At 38.4% G+C, this 19,180-nt stretch overlaps 1 protein-coding gene across 1 annotated transcript; it reads right to left on the bottom strand.

The window, feature by feature from the left end:
- Window positions 1-4,387: 4,387 nt before the first annotated feature.
- Window positions 4,388-5,299, bottom strand: LOC113249263 (olfactory receptor 4C12-like). The gene has a single exon (XM_026490773.1). The coding sequence runs from the start codon at window positions 5,297-5,299 to the stop codon at window positions 4,388-4,390; it is 912 nt and encodes a 303-aa protein (XP_026346558.1).
- Window positions 5,300-19,180: the final 13,881 nt, after the last annotated feature.

Genomic DNA, 19,180 nt, shown 5'->3' with positions numbered 1-19,180 from the left:
TAATTGGAAGAGAGAGAGAATAAACAAGTAAATCAGATAATCGGATGGTGAAGATGCTATAGAGAAATTGCGAGTGATGTGACAAAATTACTCAGGGAAATAGAGAATGGCTTTACAAGGTGGTTAAAGAAGACCTCTAAGGAGGTAGCAGTCGAGTTGCAGACTAGGTGGGGACAATGATCCAGGCATAGGAAGGTCTAGAGGAAAACCACAAGGGAATAAAGAACTAGTTCAAAGGCCTATAGGCAAAAATGAGGCCATTGCAGCTGGAGCTAGTGGACAAGGGAGAGAATAATTTGATAGGGTCAAAGAGATGTGCTTGAGTGGGACAACTGTACGGAGATGTACAAGTTAAGCAAATGCTTTCACATGGGGAAAAATTGTAGAAATTAAAGAAGCTGTGAAGAGGCAAAGTGGAGATCAATGTCATTGGCTATACCAAGTCCACCAAAGAAAACACCTGCCAGAAAGCACATGCAAGTTCTGGGGAAAGACGGTTGCTTGAGTACAGATGTTTTCTTTCACTTCATCCTGATTTTTTTTTAATGATTTAAATTTTTTATTTGAGAGAGAGAGCTTGCGAGTAGAGTGAGAGAGAGCATGAGCTGGTGGGGGGGGGAGTCAGAGGGAGAGGAAGAAGCAGGTTCACTGCTGAGCAGAGAGTCTGACAAGGGGCTCAAGCCCAGGACACTGGGATCATGACCTGAGCCAAAGGCAGATGTTTAACTGACTGAGCCACCCAGGCTCACCTCCCTTCATCCTGATTTTAATTAGAGTTGAAGCAATTGTACGGTTAAGTTTGCTTGGTGTTCTCAGAAGAGAGTAGTTAATGACACTCACTCATGTCAAATAGAAATCTCCTTCACACATACAGAAACTCCTTTCTAGTGGTTTTACTCATGACCTTTCAGCTCACTGTCTCTCATACCTGAACACAGATAAACACTATAAATTCTTGCTTTGGAGTCTTCCTTGAACACAAAACTTAGAAAGGCCCCCTGCCTTCTGATTCACTATCACATCACCTCCTTCAATTTTTAAGCACTTTCCCCCTTGAATGTAACTTTTTTTATATATGTTAACTTACTTATTGCCTATTTCCCTCCACTAGAAAGTGTTATGTGATCTGTCATTATTATGATGTACATCATAGTGTTTATTAGTGCACGTTCTAAATCCCATCTTGGGCATGCTCTAGTGTGACATACAGTAAGCTATTGAAATTTTCCACACTTCAGTTCTTCTAGAAAGTAGGAATAACATTATCTATTTCATAGAGACTTTGGGGATTAAACAGTAACTTGCCTTTGTAGCACCAGCCAAATTGTAATAAGTCGGAATCACTTCACTACAATTACTAATTATTGTACTATAGATTTTTTATTTGTCATGAAAAGTGCATTAAATTTTGGTGTCTTCCTTAACCTAATTATAACTTTGGAGACATTCACATTTTTAAGGTGAATTTTTTAAAGAGTGTATCTTATCCATGTTGTATAATTTTGAGGGCTTTACTCTCAGAATTTTGAAGTACCTCATGACCTCTTAACAGAAATATCTACATGGAAGGGCCATATGCACCCCAATGTTCATAGAAGCAATGTCCACAATAGCTAAACTGTGGAAGGAGCCAAGATGCCCTCCAACAGATGACTGGATTAAGAAGATGTGGTCCATATATACAATGGAATATTACTCAGCCATCAGGAAGAACGATTACCCAACATTTGCAGCAAATGGACGAGACTGGAGGAGATTATGCTAAGTGAAATAAGTCAAGCAGAGAAAGACAATTATCATATGGTTTCACTCATTTATGGAACATAAGGAATAGCAGGAAGATCGGTAGGGGAAGGAAGGGAAGAATGAAGGGGGCGTAAGCAGAAGGGGGAATGAACCATGAGAGACTATGGACTCTGGGAAACAAACTGAGGGTTTCAGAGGGGAGGGGGGTGGGGGGATGGCCTAGCCCGGTGATGGGTATTAAGGAAGGCACATATTGCATGGAGCACTGTGTGTTATATGCAAACAATGAATCATGGAACACTACATCAAAAACTAAGGATGTACTGTATGGTGACTAACATAACATAATAAAAAAATTTTTTTTAAAATCTACATGGAGTTGAATAACATGTATAAATCAGAGGTTTTTTTAATGTATAAATCAGAGGGTTTTTTTTTTTAACGTCAGATAGAAATAGAACACTAACAAAGAAATGAGCAGGCAACAAAGACAAAGACATTTATTAAGTACCCACTGAGTGACAAGCATCGTCATGAATATTTGGCATGTAGTGTCTCAACTAATGCTTGAAACTACCGTATAAAAAATGTATTACCATGTCATTGTCCATGTGAACTAAGATTAAAATAAGATCCTGAGAGCTGATGAAATTCACAATGTTACATAAACTTAATGAGACAGAGTTCAATACTAATTCCATTTACTCCACGACGCAAATTATTCGACATCACCCAAAACTGCCACTAATACTAACTTCCAGAGACTGAATAATAACCTAAAAGTCAATAACGCTCTTACCTAAAGTTCAAGGGAAAAGTTATCTGATGTGGTATTGATCATACAAGGAGCTGTCTTTTTCACCTAAGGAGACAGGGACCAAGGCAAGATCCATCCATAGAGGTCCTGATCCATTCATAATGAGGGCCTTCCTAGTTCAAGAAGAGATATAAGCACAAATCTGTCTGTATTACGAGGAGGGTCAGCACCGGGTTTTTTTCCTTTTAATGTTTACTGTGTGCCGGGAACTTTCACAAGCACTTAACATATATAAGCCCACTTAAATAGCCCAAAAATATTCTGAAATAGGTATTTATTATTACCATCTTTACAGATAAAGAAAATATTATAGAAAGGTAAAATAACTTCCCCAGGATACATTCAAACCCAGCAAATCTGACTCGAATCTATTCTCACCACCGCACCACACCACCTCCTCTAAAGAAATACCTCACTTAATTCTGTTCATACTCCAGTTGCCTGCTGTTGTTGACCTCAGGTCCATTAAAAAAAAAAAAAAAAGACTTCTTTGGTCCTTCGACTCAGACCTGTCAAAAACTCATACCTGTAAGTGGATGAGCCCCAAGGCCTAGGAAGCATGAGGACAAGGTAAATGAGAAAAACAGGAAAGTGTGGGAAAGTAATGGCCAGGATGTTGGGAAACATTCCAGCCCCCAAGAATTTTACAAGGCCAGTGAGCTCAGAGTATTATTCCTCACAGAAGGTACAAAGACACTGCGTATTATCCATTCTAATGCTCAAAAATAGATTAAGTGGTTCTGTAATGTTATACAGACTCCAGTAATAAATTTCATACTAGCTAACAGCTATCGAGAATTTACTGGTATTAAAAGATTTACAAGAATTATTTATTAACCCTGATAATATCTCTATCACTTTCTTTTAACTCGCAGAAGTTGTGGTTTGCTGAAGTTCACACTGCATGTGGCAAAATTAAGTTTTGATCTCACAACTAAGTTTTGATCTCACAACTATCTCAGAACTATTCTCTTAACAATAATGATATACTAAACCCATTCCTCCAAATGTTCATATAAAAATGATATATAAAATTTCCTTCACATAGCAAAATCATGAAAATAATGTTCTCAATGTAAATGACTAGTTACTATTACAATAACAATGAATTTTATTCCAAATAATCCAGCAAGAATAGTAGACCTTCCCACTGGAAGTAAAAGAGGAAAAGAGAGAATCAGACCGGATATAGCAAAAGATTCAAAAGTATAGAAAGTGAAGATGAAAAATACAGAAAGCTTTTCCACCTTCACAAAATAGTACATTTTTGACAAAGATAGTGAGCTTGCATTGCATGACTTATGAAGAATTGAGTTTCGTGATGCTCACAGCATCTGCTATGAAAGATACTTCCCAGGAAATGCTTTAACAAGTGATCTGTTAATAGGTCAATGGTGCAAACATAATCTATAGCATTATTGCTCAAAGTGTATGCATATATTATCTGCTTAGAAACATCTGCATAATTTGTTTAAAATGCGAATATGCCAATCGAGGGACAGTCCCGCTGAATTAGAATCTCTAGAGTCTATATTCTGGCAACGTGCCTGTGTCGGCACATGCCAATTGGCAGAATTCCAACTGATTCTGAAAGTCATCAAAGTTTGACAACTAAATGGGCAATAAACAAATCTAAATGGGACATTTTTAAATGATAAATAACTCCCTGCCTGGGCCTTTCCTCAGAGGACTTATATGCCAACATCAACATACTTTTACATATAGTGTTCACCTGGCCCTGAACCACAGAAATTATATTATTTTCTCTTTACCATTTAAAAGATGAAGTCATTTTACACTGTGGTGATTATTTCTCCACTGAAGTCACCTTTTGATCCAGAGCTTCTTTATAGCATTTTTCACCTCTGAATTTCTCAAGGTGTAGATTAAAGGGTTTACCATGGGAGTTATCATGGTATAAAACACAGCCACAGCTTTATCAATGGAAAAGGTGACCACTGGACGCAGATACACAAATATGCAGGGCACAAAGAATAAAACGACCACGGTGATGTGAGAGACACAGGTAGAGAGAGCTTTACGCCTCCCCTCCAAGCTATAGGTCCTTAGGGAGTGCAAAATGACCACATAGGAGACCACCAAAAGGAGGAAGTTTAACAAACAGATGAACCCACTATTGGCAGCAACAAAGAGACCAAGGGTATGAGTGTCCATGCAGACGAGTTTCAACAAAGGGTTTAAGTCACACATGAAATGATCGATGACATTGGGGCCACAGAAGGGCAGCCAGATTGTGAAGAAGATCTGAATGGTTGCATGGACAAAGGCTCCAGCCCAGGCCACTCCCACAAGGAGGCTACACACCTGTTGACTCATGATGGTTGTGTAGTGTAAGGGTTTGCAGATGGCCACATAGCGGTCATAGGCCATCACCGTGAGAAGGATAATCTCAGCAGCACCAAAAAAATGCTCAGCAAAGACTTGAGTCATACATCCCCTAAAAGAGATGATTTTTCTCACAGTAAGAGTGTCTGCAAGCATTTTAGGGGTCATAGAGGAAGAACAGCAGCCATCTATAAGGGACAAATAAGACAGGAAGAAGTACCGGGGGGTTTCCAGGGCCCTGTTGGTGCTGACGGCGGTCATGATGAGTAAGTTGCCGGTCAAGGTGAGCAAGTAGACAATTAAAAACACAACAAATGAGAATTTCTGGAGTTCCACATTTTGAGTCAAGCCCAGGAGGATGAATTCCGTCACATTATTCATCTTATCCATCGATTCAGTTCAGGTGACAAAGGACTTCGCTGAAAAGAAAGTCACACTCATCCTCAATAATGACACCTTTACCTAATGAACAAATATTCATGGAGTGCCTTATTTTTTTCTAGTTTTACAGAAGGCAAAAACAAGCACAAAACCCTATCAACTGTTTCATTTTTTTATATTCTTATAAGTGACAATATAGGTGGTATTTTTTGTTCTTTATAATTTCCTGTTTTGTTTTTTTTTTTTTTGAGAGAGAGAGAGAGCACAAGTCGGAGGGGAGGGGCAGAGGGAGAGAGAGAATCTTAAGCAGTCTCCACACCCAGTGTGGGCTCATTTTCAGGACCCTGAAATCATTATCTAAGCTGAAAACAAGAGTCGGAGGCTTAACCAACTGAGACACTCAGGAGCCCCTTGTTTTAATTTCTACAACAAAAATGTGTAATGTTTAAAATCGGAAAATAAAAATACCAAGCATCAATTGGGAAGAGCCAATTCATGATATACCATACATGTGGCACATTCACATATACCCAGAGATTTATGTATTTTAGCTCTAAAATGGCTGGACATGTTTACCAGTGAAAAATTTAATTTGTTCTAATTGAGGTCACATGAAAAGACTCAAAGACATATAAAAATTCTTTCACAAGCCATACTTTTTCCTACTTCACCTGTCTGGTAGCTCCTCAGCTTCCTCAAGACTAAAAATGGTATTGCTACCTCCTCCCAATCTCAGAGAAGGTGGTAAATGGCCCTTGGGGCACTTGCCACATTGTCTCATACTCATCTCTTGTTCTTCAACAGGGTGTGTCCTTGAAGGCAAAAATGTGCCTTACTGAAACTGTAATCTTACTCATTTTTGTATTTCCAGTGATGGCCAAAAAGTACCATAAAACATTCACTGAGAGAGGGAGAAGAAAAAAAGAGGCAAAGGAAAGAGGGAGAGAAAGAAAGGAAAAAGAGCAAAGAGAGATGGGTTTAAAATCCAAAGACTTAGCTTGGAATCTGGGATGTACCCCTGATTAACTCTATAACATCAATTTATTTTATCTCTCTGTGCTTCAATTTTTTCATCTGTTAAAGTAGGGATGAAATATATCTGTATTTAGGAGTGTTGTGAAGATTAAATCATTTTAAATTTACTGTTGTTGTTGTTAATATGATTTTACTGTTCTCACAGGAGTATCACCAAAGTGATCTTTCAAACTTGTCTCTGAACACTTCCAAAGGCAAAGATTCTGAAAATGTAAGCTAAACAAGTGAGAAGAAACAAAAGAATAAGAAAAACAGTGATAAATGTCAAAAAGAAAGGTCACCGGATTTAAAAATAGAAAAATTTTACAGCAAGTGATTAAAAGAATCTTTAATATAAATAATTTTTGTTTAATTTGCTAGCTTTGTTTGTGGGATTTATTGTCTATTCATTAATTGATTTGCCGAAGACATATCTAAACATAAATTAATGTACTCCTTCCAAATTTGACTCTGTGACCAACTATGGATTTTTCCAGGAAACAGGAAACTAAATGTAAATCCTGTTCACTATTCAAATAAATGCTTTGTACAGTGTTGTGTTTTACTAGTTTGATAACCCTATGCAATTTTACATCCACGGTGATAGCCGGTATTAGATATTAGAAAGCATTTGAGAGAGAGCAGCAAAGCGGATGTAGAGATAGAAAGGTAGGAGAGGAGAAGGTAAAACCAAAAAAGAAAAGAGAAAAAAAGGCAAGAGGAGAAAAACGGGCACACGACAAAGTCATCTAAGAAAGACTTAATAAGTGTATTGTACTTCAACCACAGCACTTGAAGTCTGAACATTTTATCAAACTTTCTTGCTGATTATGGCCCTTAGGATCACAGAAAAATGCTGACAAATCAAGAAGCCATAGGTTGTCCTTACACACAAACTAGTCACAAAAAAGTTATTTTTGCCTAACTCGGTGCTGAGGGTTGTAAACTACTGTCTTGTCAACAGTTGGTCCTTTGCAGACTCAATCATACTTAAACTCCATTAAAGTTTTTTTCAATCCACGGTATAGGAAACCAGAGTCTTGGTCATGTTAATTTATTAAAATTTACTGTTCAAAAAAAAAAAGAAGTGTTTCCAGAAAACAAAATTCTGAAGTAAAACCAAAAAGAAGAAAATTGTGCTTTTCATACACACCAATCCTCCCCATATCTAGTATGTCTGGGACTTCTCACCTTGGCCTGACTCGTTCATATAATAAACAATCCCAGATAGTAGACACATTCACTTTGTATTTAAAAGGAATTTGGGTTGGGAGGAGCGGGGGAGATTTTAGCAGCTTAGCACATTTCTATTTCTATGGTATTCATAGAAATCTATAGGTTTTTAAGTTTTTTCTGTAGAACTTAGTGTGAGAGACTTGATATAGACCCTAAGAGCATGGCAGCCATTTCTAGAGCCAGAAAAGAAAATCCAATTACCAAAACATCAGCAGTTGATAACAAGTCTCTGGAATGAGGAATCCCTTGAAGCCAATTCTTCTGAGCCTTTTTTCAGAACATCTATGCTCAGTGCTGAGCTACATACTTTGGTCCTCGGATGCACCCACACTCTCCCATCATTTCACTAGCTCCCCATGTCTAGCCACAGACATAGTCAGGGAGAGGCACTGCCTTTGAGTTTCACTCTGCCAAGGAATCCTCACAGTCCTGCTTCTCAATTCCTTCAGTTCTCACAAGAAAAAGGCACCAGTTTTATTTAAGTGGTGACTCACTTCTATGCTATTTTCCCAAGGGAAGACTAGTTAATTTTAGCAGCCTTTGCCAAAATGGCAGCAAAATGCTTCTCCCTTCCTCCTATAGTCCCTTTGACCACAGAAGGACATTTTTGACAAGGGTTAGAATTGATCTATAGGAATAATTATCAGGCTACAGTTAGAACCTAGACTCTTCATTTCTTTTTTTGTCCCCAATAAATGTTCATGAAACATCTAAAATATACCAGGCACAGTGCTGTTCAATAATAATAATGACAATAACTAACTATTGAGTGCTAAATGCTAGGCCCTGTATTAAACATGTTACATGAGGTACGCTTTGTGATGGGCACTATTATTATTTTCATTCTACAAATGAGGAAACTGAGGCACTATGAGTAGAAGTACTTTACTCAAGATCAGAAGTGAGTAGTGGCAGAACTAAAATTTATTTATGTATTTTTAAAGATTTATTTATTTATTTATTTTAGAGACAGGGAGGGGGGCATGTACAAGTGGAATGAGGGTCAAGAAGAGAGAGAGAGAGAATCCAGAAACAGACTCCCCACTGAGTGCAGAGCCCAACACAGATCTCAATCCCAGGACCCCAAGATCATGACCTGAGCCAAAATCAAGAGTTGGAAGCTTAACTGACTGAGCCACCCAGGTGCCCCATAAAACTAAAATTTAAATACATATCTGCCCCCACAGCCCAGATAGTGTCTCTGCCCTCATATGCAAGAATTCAACTACTAAGAAAAGGAGAGTGATGAGCATTATAAAAAAGAACACAGTGCCATAATGGGAAATGTCTTAAACTGGGGTGAAGGTGGAATGTTCAGGGACAAAGTGATGTTGAAGTTGAAGCCAAAAAAGACATCACCCAAGGTCGAGATTAGATACATAGGAGAGGGCATTGAGCCAGACTATAGCATTTGGTGAATGTGACCAATGAAGATCATCTCTGTGCGAGCCCACCAAGAGCATTTGTGGTTCCATTCTGTTAGAGTCCAATCAATTGTACTTTTACAATCTCATGTTCAAGTTGACTATAACCTTTCATTGTCACTATCAATGAGCTGAAAGTTACTTAAGCAGAAGAGTTAAAATACATAAAGCAACTGAAAAACCCCAGTTATAGCTGGCTTGTTTGAAAGAGGAGCAAAGACAACTTAAAGCGCCTGGACCTCACATTTAAGCAGCCTCCAACTCAGCAGTGCCAAATGTTTTCTTACTTTGAAATAAGTTATTTACCTTTCTCAGATTTAATCAATCTTCAGAAAGGGACTAATAATACATGTTATTGTTTTGAGGATTAAAGAGACCCATAGGAATGAATAAATGAATGAGTGAATGACAGCCATATTTCTTTTTCCTTTCTTTAAATTTAAATTCAATTAGCCAACTTATAGTACATCATTAGTTTCAGGCGTAGTTTCAATAATTTATCAGTTTCATATAACACCCAGTACTCATCACATCATGTGCCCTCCTTAATGCCCATCACCTAGTTACCCTATCCCCCCACCAACCTCCCCTCCAGCAACCCTCAGTTTGTTTATAGAGTCTCTCATGGTTTTTCTCCCTCTCTGATGACTTCCCATTCTGTTTTCCCTCCCTTCCCCTACAGTCCTCTGCCCTGTTTCTTATATTCCACATATGAGTAAGGCTATATGATACTTGCCTTTCTCTGATTGACTTATTTTGCTCAGCATAATACCCTCCAGTTCCATCCACGTCAATGTAAATCATAAATATTCATCCTTTCTGGTGGCTGAGTAATATTCCATTGTGTGTGTGTATGTATGTGTGTATATACATATATACATATATATGTATATACACACACACACATGTATATACACATACATACCACATCTTCTTTACCCACTCATCTGTCAATGGACATCTCCGCTCTTTCCACAGTTTGGCTGTTGTAGACATTTGGCAGTCATGTTTCTACTAAAAAAACAAAACAAAACAAAACAAAACAAAACAAAACAAAAAAACCCTCAAACTTGAGATGAAATTTCCACCAAAATTGTGAGACTCTGTTTTCAAGTGACTAAAGAAATCACCCTCTCAGACATTTTTCATGTCTGAGAATTATTTCCCATCACAGAATAACTAACATGCTCACCCTCTCTTTCCCAAGCCACTTGCTCTGCAGACCTCCAGTGCTCAAGTCTGCAGCTGTTGTATCTTGAAGTACATTCTTTGGGCACAGGCAAAATGCTCCTGCTGGTGCTTCACAGCTGATGTTGGTTGACAGATTTCTGGGTAGTTCCACATTCTCAGTATTACTGACAGGCTGCTGTGAAGACTCTGGTACACAGTTCCAAATGTGCACATGCCAACTATTGCTTGAGTGTGTATCTAGGAGTGGAACCTATGAATCAAGGTTATGGGAAGTTCAAGATTACTAGACAATGCCTATTTATTTTCCAAAGTAATTGTATTAATTTATACTTCCAGCAGCAATGTAAAATACATCCCATTGGTTCATATCCTCCACATTACACGGCTGTCTCAAACTTCTTAATTTTTGCAAATTAAGTGAATGTAGAATGTTATTTCACTGTGCGTTTCCTTGGCATTTCCAAAATTACTAACAAGCTGATTATTACCCCACATGTTTATTCACTACATCTTTCTTTTGGTTGAAATGCCTGTTAGTATCTTTGGCCCCTTTTGCATTTGTCTCTATTTTCAATTTGTAGAAGCTCATTATGCATTGTAAGCAATAATCATTTGTAACTTAAATGTCTTGCAAATGTTTTCTAGTCTTTGCATTTATTTTAAGGTTATTCCCATTAACACCACTTTGTAGTTTAAATATTGGTGTTTATATATCTTTTATTTATGAAGAAGGGTTTTGTGTTTCCTTTAAGAAAAAAATTGCACACCTCAAGGTCACAAAGATATTCACCCATATTTTCTTCTAAAATATTTGATGTTTGGCTATTGATATTTAAATTCTGAAACTAACTGATGTTAACTGTGAAATCTTTGTTAAACCCAAGTCTTCATAGATATGCTCGGGCTTTCTTCTAGAAGATTTATAGTTTTTACTCTTATCTTTAGGTGTGTGATTCATCTCAAATTAATTTTTTATGTGATGTGACTTAAAAGCTGAGGTTCATTATTATCTATATGAATATTACTTATTCCAGCACCTTTTGATGGAAAGACTTTTCCTTTCTCCATAACTGTTTTGATAGTGTTTTGTGAAAGTCAATTAACTCTGTGTGTGCTGGTTCATTTTTGGACTCTCTATTCCGTGCTATATATCTATATGTTTATCTTATGTTGGTTACTGTATTTTTATATGAAGTCTTGAAATCAGGTAGTGTAAACTTTCCAAAGCTCTTTTGCATAAACTATTAGGCTTATTCCTAAGTATCTTCATTTTTATCTAATGTCAATAGTGTTTTTCAATTTAATATTCCAATGTTTTTATTCTTGGTGCAGAGAACATATTTTCACATATTGACGTTTTATACAGCAATATGGCTACATTCACTTATTATGCAGTCATGATTTTTCTACATACAAAACCACAAACTTTGGAAATACATAGTTTAATTCCTTTCCAAACTCTATCATTTTTTCTTCTTTACTGCAGTAAGACCTCCAGTCTTTACAAAAATAGTTTAGAAAGTTACTAAACCAACAAGCAACTACACCCCACCAAAAAGCCTCCTTCATAAAGTCAGAACAATGAAAGAATGTCTACTCTAAATACTTCTATTCAACATTTAATTACAAGATCCTACCATGGAAATTAGGTTTAGAAAATAATAATAAAAGGCATCCAAATTGAACAGAAAGAAGTACAACTATCTGTATTTGCAAATCAGGGGGAGGCAAATAAAAATCACAGTAAGATACCACTTTATATCCTTTAAGAGGCCATAATTTTTTTTTCCAAAAAAGTAAATTTATAAGTGTTCACAAGAAAGGAGTAATTAGAAACCTGGTACATTGCTTATAGGAATGTAAAATGGTCTAGAGGGTTACCTGGGTGGCTCAGTTGGTTAAGCATCTGCCTTTGGCTTAGGTCCTGATCCCAGGGTCCTGGGATTGAGCTGCATCTCAGGCTCTCTGCCCAGGGGGAGCCTGCTTCTCCCTCTCTCTGCCATTCCCCCTGCTTGTACACTCTCTCTCTGTCAAATAAACAAATAAGATATTTTTTAATAAAAAATAAAAATGGTCTAGAGATGTGGAAAAACAGTTGGTGTCCTCAAAAATTAAATATAAAATGATCATAGCACTCAGCAATTCGGCTCCTATATATATATATATATATGCCCAAAAGAATTAAAAACAGGTATTCAAACATATCTGTACAAAAATTTTCACAGCAGCAACATTCACAATAGCCAAAAGGTAAGAACAGTCCCAATTTCTACCCACTGATCAATGGATAACTAAATTGTAGTATATCCATACAATAGATTATTATTCAGCCATAGAGTAATAAAATACTGTTACATGCTACAACATGAATGGACCTTGAAAACATTATGTTAAGTGAAAGGCAGACACAAAAAGCCATGAACTGTATGATTCTATGCATATAAAATAACCATAATGAAAAAATTTGTGGAAACAGAAAACAGGGTGGTGGCTACCAGGGGCTAGAGAAGGGGAGAAATAGAAATTGACTATTTAACTGGTATAGGGTGATAAAAATGTCTGCAATTAGGTAGTTGTGATGATTGCACAACATTGTAAATGTACTACTGTAAATTTTTAAATGGTTAAAATGGTAACTCTCATGATATATGAGTTTTACCTCAATAAAAAAAGAAAATCACAAGACAAAAAAATATTTTGAAAGAAGTAAAATTGAAAGCACAACATATCAGAATATCTAAGAGCACTAAAAGTCCTTAGATGAAAATCTGGACCATAAAATGTACATATTAGAAAAGAAATGTCTCAAATCAATTATCAAAGATTTTGGCCTCCACAGGTAGAAAAATAGGAAAGTAAGCAGAAAGTAGAAGATAGAAAATAATAAGGATAAGAACAAAAACTGATGAAACAAAGTGAAAAACAATCAAAAAAATCAATGAAACAAAACTGGTTCTTTGAAAAGCTTAAATAAAATTGACAAAGTCTGAGCTAGAATAATGAGGAGGAGGGGACAGGGAAGAAGGAAGGGTGAGAAAGGATTAGAGAAAAAAAAGAGACAAATTACTCATATCAAGAATAAAAGACAGGGTGCCTGTGTGGCTCAGTCACTTAAGCGTTCAACTCTTGATTTCAGCTCAGGTCATGATCAGTATTGTGAGATCGAGCCCAGGGTTAGGATCCATGCTGTGTGTAGAGCCTGCTTAAGATTCTCTCTCTCCCTCTCCCTCTGCCCTTCCCCCCACACACACACATGCACACACACACACTCTCTCTCAAACAAAAGAAAAGAATAAAAGATAATACAGCATTAGAGATTCTACAGACATTAACAGGATAGTAGAAAATATGACAAAGCCAAAAAATTTGACAACTTAAAAACCCAATTATTTGAAATGTATTACAAAATCTGACTGAAGAAGAAGTAGAAAACCAGAATAGTCCTGTATCAGTTAAAGAAATAGAATTTGTGGTTAAAATCCTTCTCAAAAATAACTCCAGGCCCAATGGCTTCATTTTTAATTACACATTTTTAAATTACATATATTTTTTAAAAATAAGTAATACTGCTTTTCCTTAGCTGCTGCTAAGATTCTCAGTCCTTCAGAAGAAGGTAAGTCTACACTGGGGTGAGTCCCTAACTTCATGCAGCAACTACCACCAAGCCCAGCAGGACCCACCCAGCACATGCCCACACGATCACCTTGGTTTCAAACCTTACCCGCGTCTACTCAGCCCTCATTCTGCACCACAATAAGGTGAATGTTAAGGGGGAAAAGATCAATGATATCATTAAAGCAGTCAATTGAACCTTTCTGGCCAGGCTTATTTGTAAAGGCCCTGGCCAATATCAACAGCAGGAGCCTCACCTGCAACATAAGGGCTGGTGAACCTTCCCAGCAGCTCCCACTGCACCAGAAGGAGGTCCTTCTCTCTCTGCCATCACTGCCCCAGCTGAGAAGAAAGTGCAAACAGAGAAAGAAGAATCTGAGGGGTGTGATGACGACGTGAGCTTTGGTCTTTTTGACTAAACCTTTTTTGTAACATGTCCAATAAAAACTGACTGACCGAAGAAATAAGTAAGCAAATAAATAAAACTAATCCTATATAAACTCTTTTAAAGCATAGAGGAGAAAACACTATGCAACTCATCATATGACCCTGCACTGCCTAAATACCAAATGACATTACAAGAAAGAAATTGACAGACAAATATCTGTTATGAACATGTGCAAAAGACATTAAAAAAACACCAGTAAATCAAATCCATCAGTAATTTCTAAAAATAATAATGCACCATAATCATACAGAGTTTGTCCTTAGAATAAAAGGTTGGTTTAACATTCAAATATCACTCAATATAAGTCACTACAGAATAAAGGAGAAGAACTACATGAACATGTCAAAAGATGCATAAAAATTGATAAATTTCAAACCAGATTTAAGATTTCTTGTAGAAGTTAGCAAATGAACAACAGAAAATTATTTGTTCGACCTGATAAACAACATCTTTATAAAATCTACAACTGTCATCATATTAATGATGAATACTCTCTCCCTAAGAGCATGCCACTCTCGATCTTGGAGAAAGATAGGGATATACACTCGCCATTACTATCATATATTGTACACTAGATTCTAGCCATTGAAACAAGAAAAGAAAAAGAAATAAAACACATAGAGGTTCGAAAGGAAGAAGCTGGGGTACTTGGGTGGCTCAGTCAGTTAAGCATCTGTCTTTGGCTCAGGTCATGATCTCCAGGTCCTGGAACAGAGCCCCACATTAGGCTTCCTACTCAGAAGGGAGTCTGCTTCCCTCTCTCTTTCTCTCCCTCTGCCCCACCCCACCACTTGTTCTCTCTCTCTCTCTCTCTCAAATAAGAAAGGAAGAAGCAAAATTGTAAAAATGTTTTTGTGCAGACGGCAAAATTGTGTGCAGAGAAAATGTTAAGCGTGCTAAAATAGTTGATCTAATCAGTGAACTTAGCAGTCATACATTATAAGTCTATGTAAAAAAATCAACTATATTTCTCTAATAGCATTAAATAATTAGAAATTGAAATTATGTCCAATAATATTTTTTAAAATGAACTATTAGGGTTACATTTTTAAAATATATTCAATATCTGTGTATGAAAACTAGAAAACACTGCTAAGAAAATTAAATACATAAATGGAGAGATGTACCATGTGGATGGAATAGAAAATCCAATATTTTTACCATTTTATTTCTAAGTTTTCAATGCAATTTCAATCAAAACCACAACAGGATTATTGAAAAAATTGATAAATCTGTTCTGAAGTTTATACAGAAATGTAGAAATTCAAAAATGCCTAGAATAGCAAATCACTTTCAAAAAAAGAACACATTTGGGAACTTATTCTACATCTAATTTCAAGGTTTACTTTTAAACTCCTATAATCAATATTGTGTCCTTATTGGCATAAGGACAAACATATAGATATATCCAGAAACATAACAGAATGTTCATAAATAAACTCAAATGTATTAATTTTTTACAAAGATGTCAAGGTAATTAAATGGTTAAAGAATAGACTTTTAAATAAATTATGTTGTATCAATTGGGTATTTATATGGGAAAAATAAACACTAACCACTACCTCACACTATATAAAAAAATTAACTCAAAATGAGCCAGAGACCTAAATGATAAAGCTGTTTAAAAATAATAAAAATAGGAGGAGTTAAGATGGCGGAGGAGTAGGAGACACCGTTTTCAGCCGGTCCCCCGAGTCGAGCTGGATAGGTACCAGACCAGCCTAAACAACCACGGAACCAGCCTGAGACGCAGGAAGATACATCTGGATCTCTACAAATGAACATCTCCAGCGCTGAGTATTGAGGTACGAAGCGGGGAGCCATGAAACTGTGCACAGATATCGGAAGATAAACGGAAGGGGGAGGGAGCCGCCGTGTTCGGGCGCCGGGAAGCGGTAGCCACTTGCACGGGAGAGCGGGCGGGGCTCGCGGACGGCACCCGCAAAACAGCAGACTGAGACCGGGAGCCGGGTGCGCGCGCCACCAGGCATCTCGCGGAACACCGGAATCCCGGTGCGCTCACTGGATCCAGACTGAGACCGGGAGATCCGGGAGCGCGCGGGGCGGCTGGCGGCTGGCGGCATTAGAAACACAAAGGACAGAGACGCGCCGGCCCTGGAAGTGAGGGCTGGGACGCCGGGTGTGGGGCGCACATCCCGGGACGCTGCAGGGTTGAGCAGCACCAACAGAAACAGAGTTAAAGTGGCCAGAACATCAGTGGAGAACGGGCCGCAATCCCTCTGTTCTGTGACAGAGGCTGAAATTTGGCCGCTGCTGCTCTGACTCTCAGAAGAGGCACAGCAAACCGCCAGGGAAAGCCGCCAGAGAACAAAAGCCTGGAAATACCGGCTCAGGGAGTGCCCGTCCCCATCCCCCCTCGCAGGGGACACGGAGACTCTACCCAAACAGGGCTGACTGAGTATCGGCGCGGCAGGCCCCTCCCCCAGAAGGCAGAAGGCAGGCTGAAAAATCAAGAAGCCCACAGCCCGAGGCGCCTGGGTGGCGCAGTCATTGAGCGCCTGCCTTCGGCTTAGGGTGAGATCCCGGCGTTCCGGGAAGGAGTCCCTCATCGGGCTCCTCCGCTGGGAGCCTGCTTCTTCCTCTCCCACTCCCCTGCTTCTGTTCCCTCTCTCGCTGGTTGGCTGCCACATAAATAAATAAATAAAATCTTTAAAGAAGAAGCCCACATCCCTAAGATCCCTATAAAACAAGGGGCACGGCCTGGGACCCAGTCAATAATTTGGGCTCTGGAAACCCCGCAACCTCTCTTCATCAGAATGACAAGAAGGAGAAGCCCCCCCCAGCAAAGAAAAGACAGTGAGACTGTGGCCTCTGCCACAGAAATAATGGATATGGATGTAACCAAATTATCAGAAATGGAATTCAGAGTAACGATGGTCAAAATGATGAGTAGAATTGAAAAAAGTATAAACGAAAAGGTTACTGAGAATATAGAATCCCTAAGGACAGAAATGAGAGCGAATCTGACAGAAATTAAAAATTCTATGAGCCAAATGCAGGCAAAACTAGAGGCTCTGACGGCCAGGGTCGCAGAAGCAGAGGAACGGGTTAGTGAATTGGAGGATGGGTTAATAGAGGAAAAAATGAAAATAGAAGATGGTCTTAAAAAAATCCACGCCCACAAATGTAGGTTACGGGAGATTACTGACTCAATGAAACGATCCAATGTTAGAATCATCGGCATCCCCGAGGGGGTGGAGAAAAACAGAGGTCTAGAAGAGATATTTGAACAAATTGTAGCTGAAAACTTCCCTAATCTAGCAAGGGAAACAAACATTCGTGTCCAAGAGGCAGAGAGGACCCCTCCCAAGCTCAACCACGACAAACCTACGCCACGCCACGTCATAGTGCAATTCGCAAATATTAGATGCAAGGATACAGTATTGAAAGCAGCCAGGGCAAAGAAATTTCTCACGTACCAAGGCAAAAGCATCAGAATTACGTCAGACCTGTCTACACAGACCTGGAATGAGAGAAAGGGTTGGGGGAGCATATTTAAAGCTCTTTCAGAGAAAAACATGCAGCCAAGGATCCTTTATCCAGCAAGGCTGTCATTCAGAATTGATGGAGAAATAAAGACATTTCAGAATCGCCAGTCACTAACCAATTTTGTAACCACGAAACCAGCCCTACAGGAGATATTACGGGGGGTTCTATAAAAGTAAAAAGGCCCCAAGAGTGATACAGAACAGAAAGTCACAGCCAATACAAACAAAGACTTTACTGGCAACATGGCAACATTAAAATCATATCTCTCAGTAATCAGTCTTAATGTAAATGGTTTGAACCATCGCATAAACGCCACAAGGTTGCAGATTGGATAAAAAGAAATGACCCATCCATTTGCTGTCTACAAGAGACTCATTTCAAACCCAAAGATGCATTCAGACTGAGAGTAAGGGGATGGAGTACCATCTTTCACGCAAATGGACCTCAAAAGAAAGCTGGGGTAGCAATTCTCATATCAGATAAATTGGATTTTAAACTACAGACTATAGTTAGAGATGCAGAAGGGCACTATATTATTCTTAAGGGAAGTATTCAACAAGTGGATATGACAATTATAAATATATATGCCCCCAACAGGGGAGCAGCAAGATACACAAGCCAACTCTTAACCAGAATAAAGAGACATATAAATAAAAATACATTAATAGTAGGGGACCTCAACACTCCACTATCAGAAATAGACAGAACACCCTGGCAAAAACTAAGCAAAGAATCAAAGGCTTTGAATGCCATACTTGACAAGTTGGACCTCATAGATATATATAGAACACTACACCCCAGAACCAAAGAATACTCATTCTATTCTAATGCCCATGGAACATTCTCAAGAATAGACCATGTTCTGGGACACAAAACAGGTCTCAACCAATACCAAAAGATTGAAATTATCCCCTGCATATTCTCAGACCACAACGCTCTGAAATTGGAACTCAACCACAAGGAAAAATTTGGAAGAAACTCAAACACTTGGAGACTAAGAACCATCCTGCTCAGGAATGACTCGATAAACCAGGAAATCAAAAATCAAATTAAACAATTTATGGAGACCAATGAGAATGAAAATACAACAGTCCAAAACCTATGGGATACTGCAAAGGCAATCCTAAGGGGGAAATACATAGCCATCCAAGCCTCACTCAAAAGAATAGAAAAATCTAAAATGCAGTTTTTATATTCTCACCTCAAGAAGCTGGAACAGCAACAGAGGGACAGGCCTAATCCATGCACGAGGAAGCAGTTGACCAAAATTAGAGCTGAAATCAATCAAGCAGAAACCAGAAGTACAGTAGAGCAGATCAACAGGACTAGAAGCTGGTTCTTTGAGAGAATCAATAAAATTGACAGACCACTGGCAAGACTTATCCAAAAGAAAAGAGAAAGGACCCAGATTATTAAAATTATGAATGAAAAAGGAGAGGTCACGACGAGCACCAT

The sequence above is a fragment of the Ursus arctos genome, unplaced genomic scaffold (assembly GCF_023065955.2).
Source record: "Ursus arctos isolate Adak ecotype North America unplaced genomic scaffold, UrsArc2.0 scaffold_23, whole genome shotgun sequence".
NCBI classification, from domain to species: domain Eukaryota; kingdom Metazoa; phylum Chordata; class Mammalia; order Carnivora; family Ursidae; genus Ursus; species Ursus arctos.
Note: the sequence above shows the minus strand (reverse complement) of the source record. Positions and strands in the feature narration are given on the sequence as shown.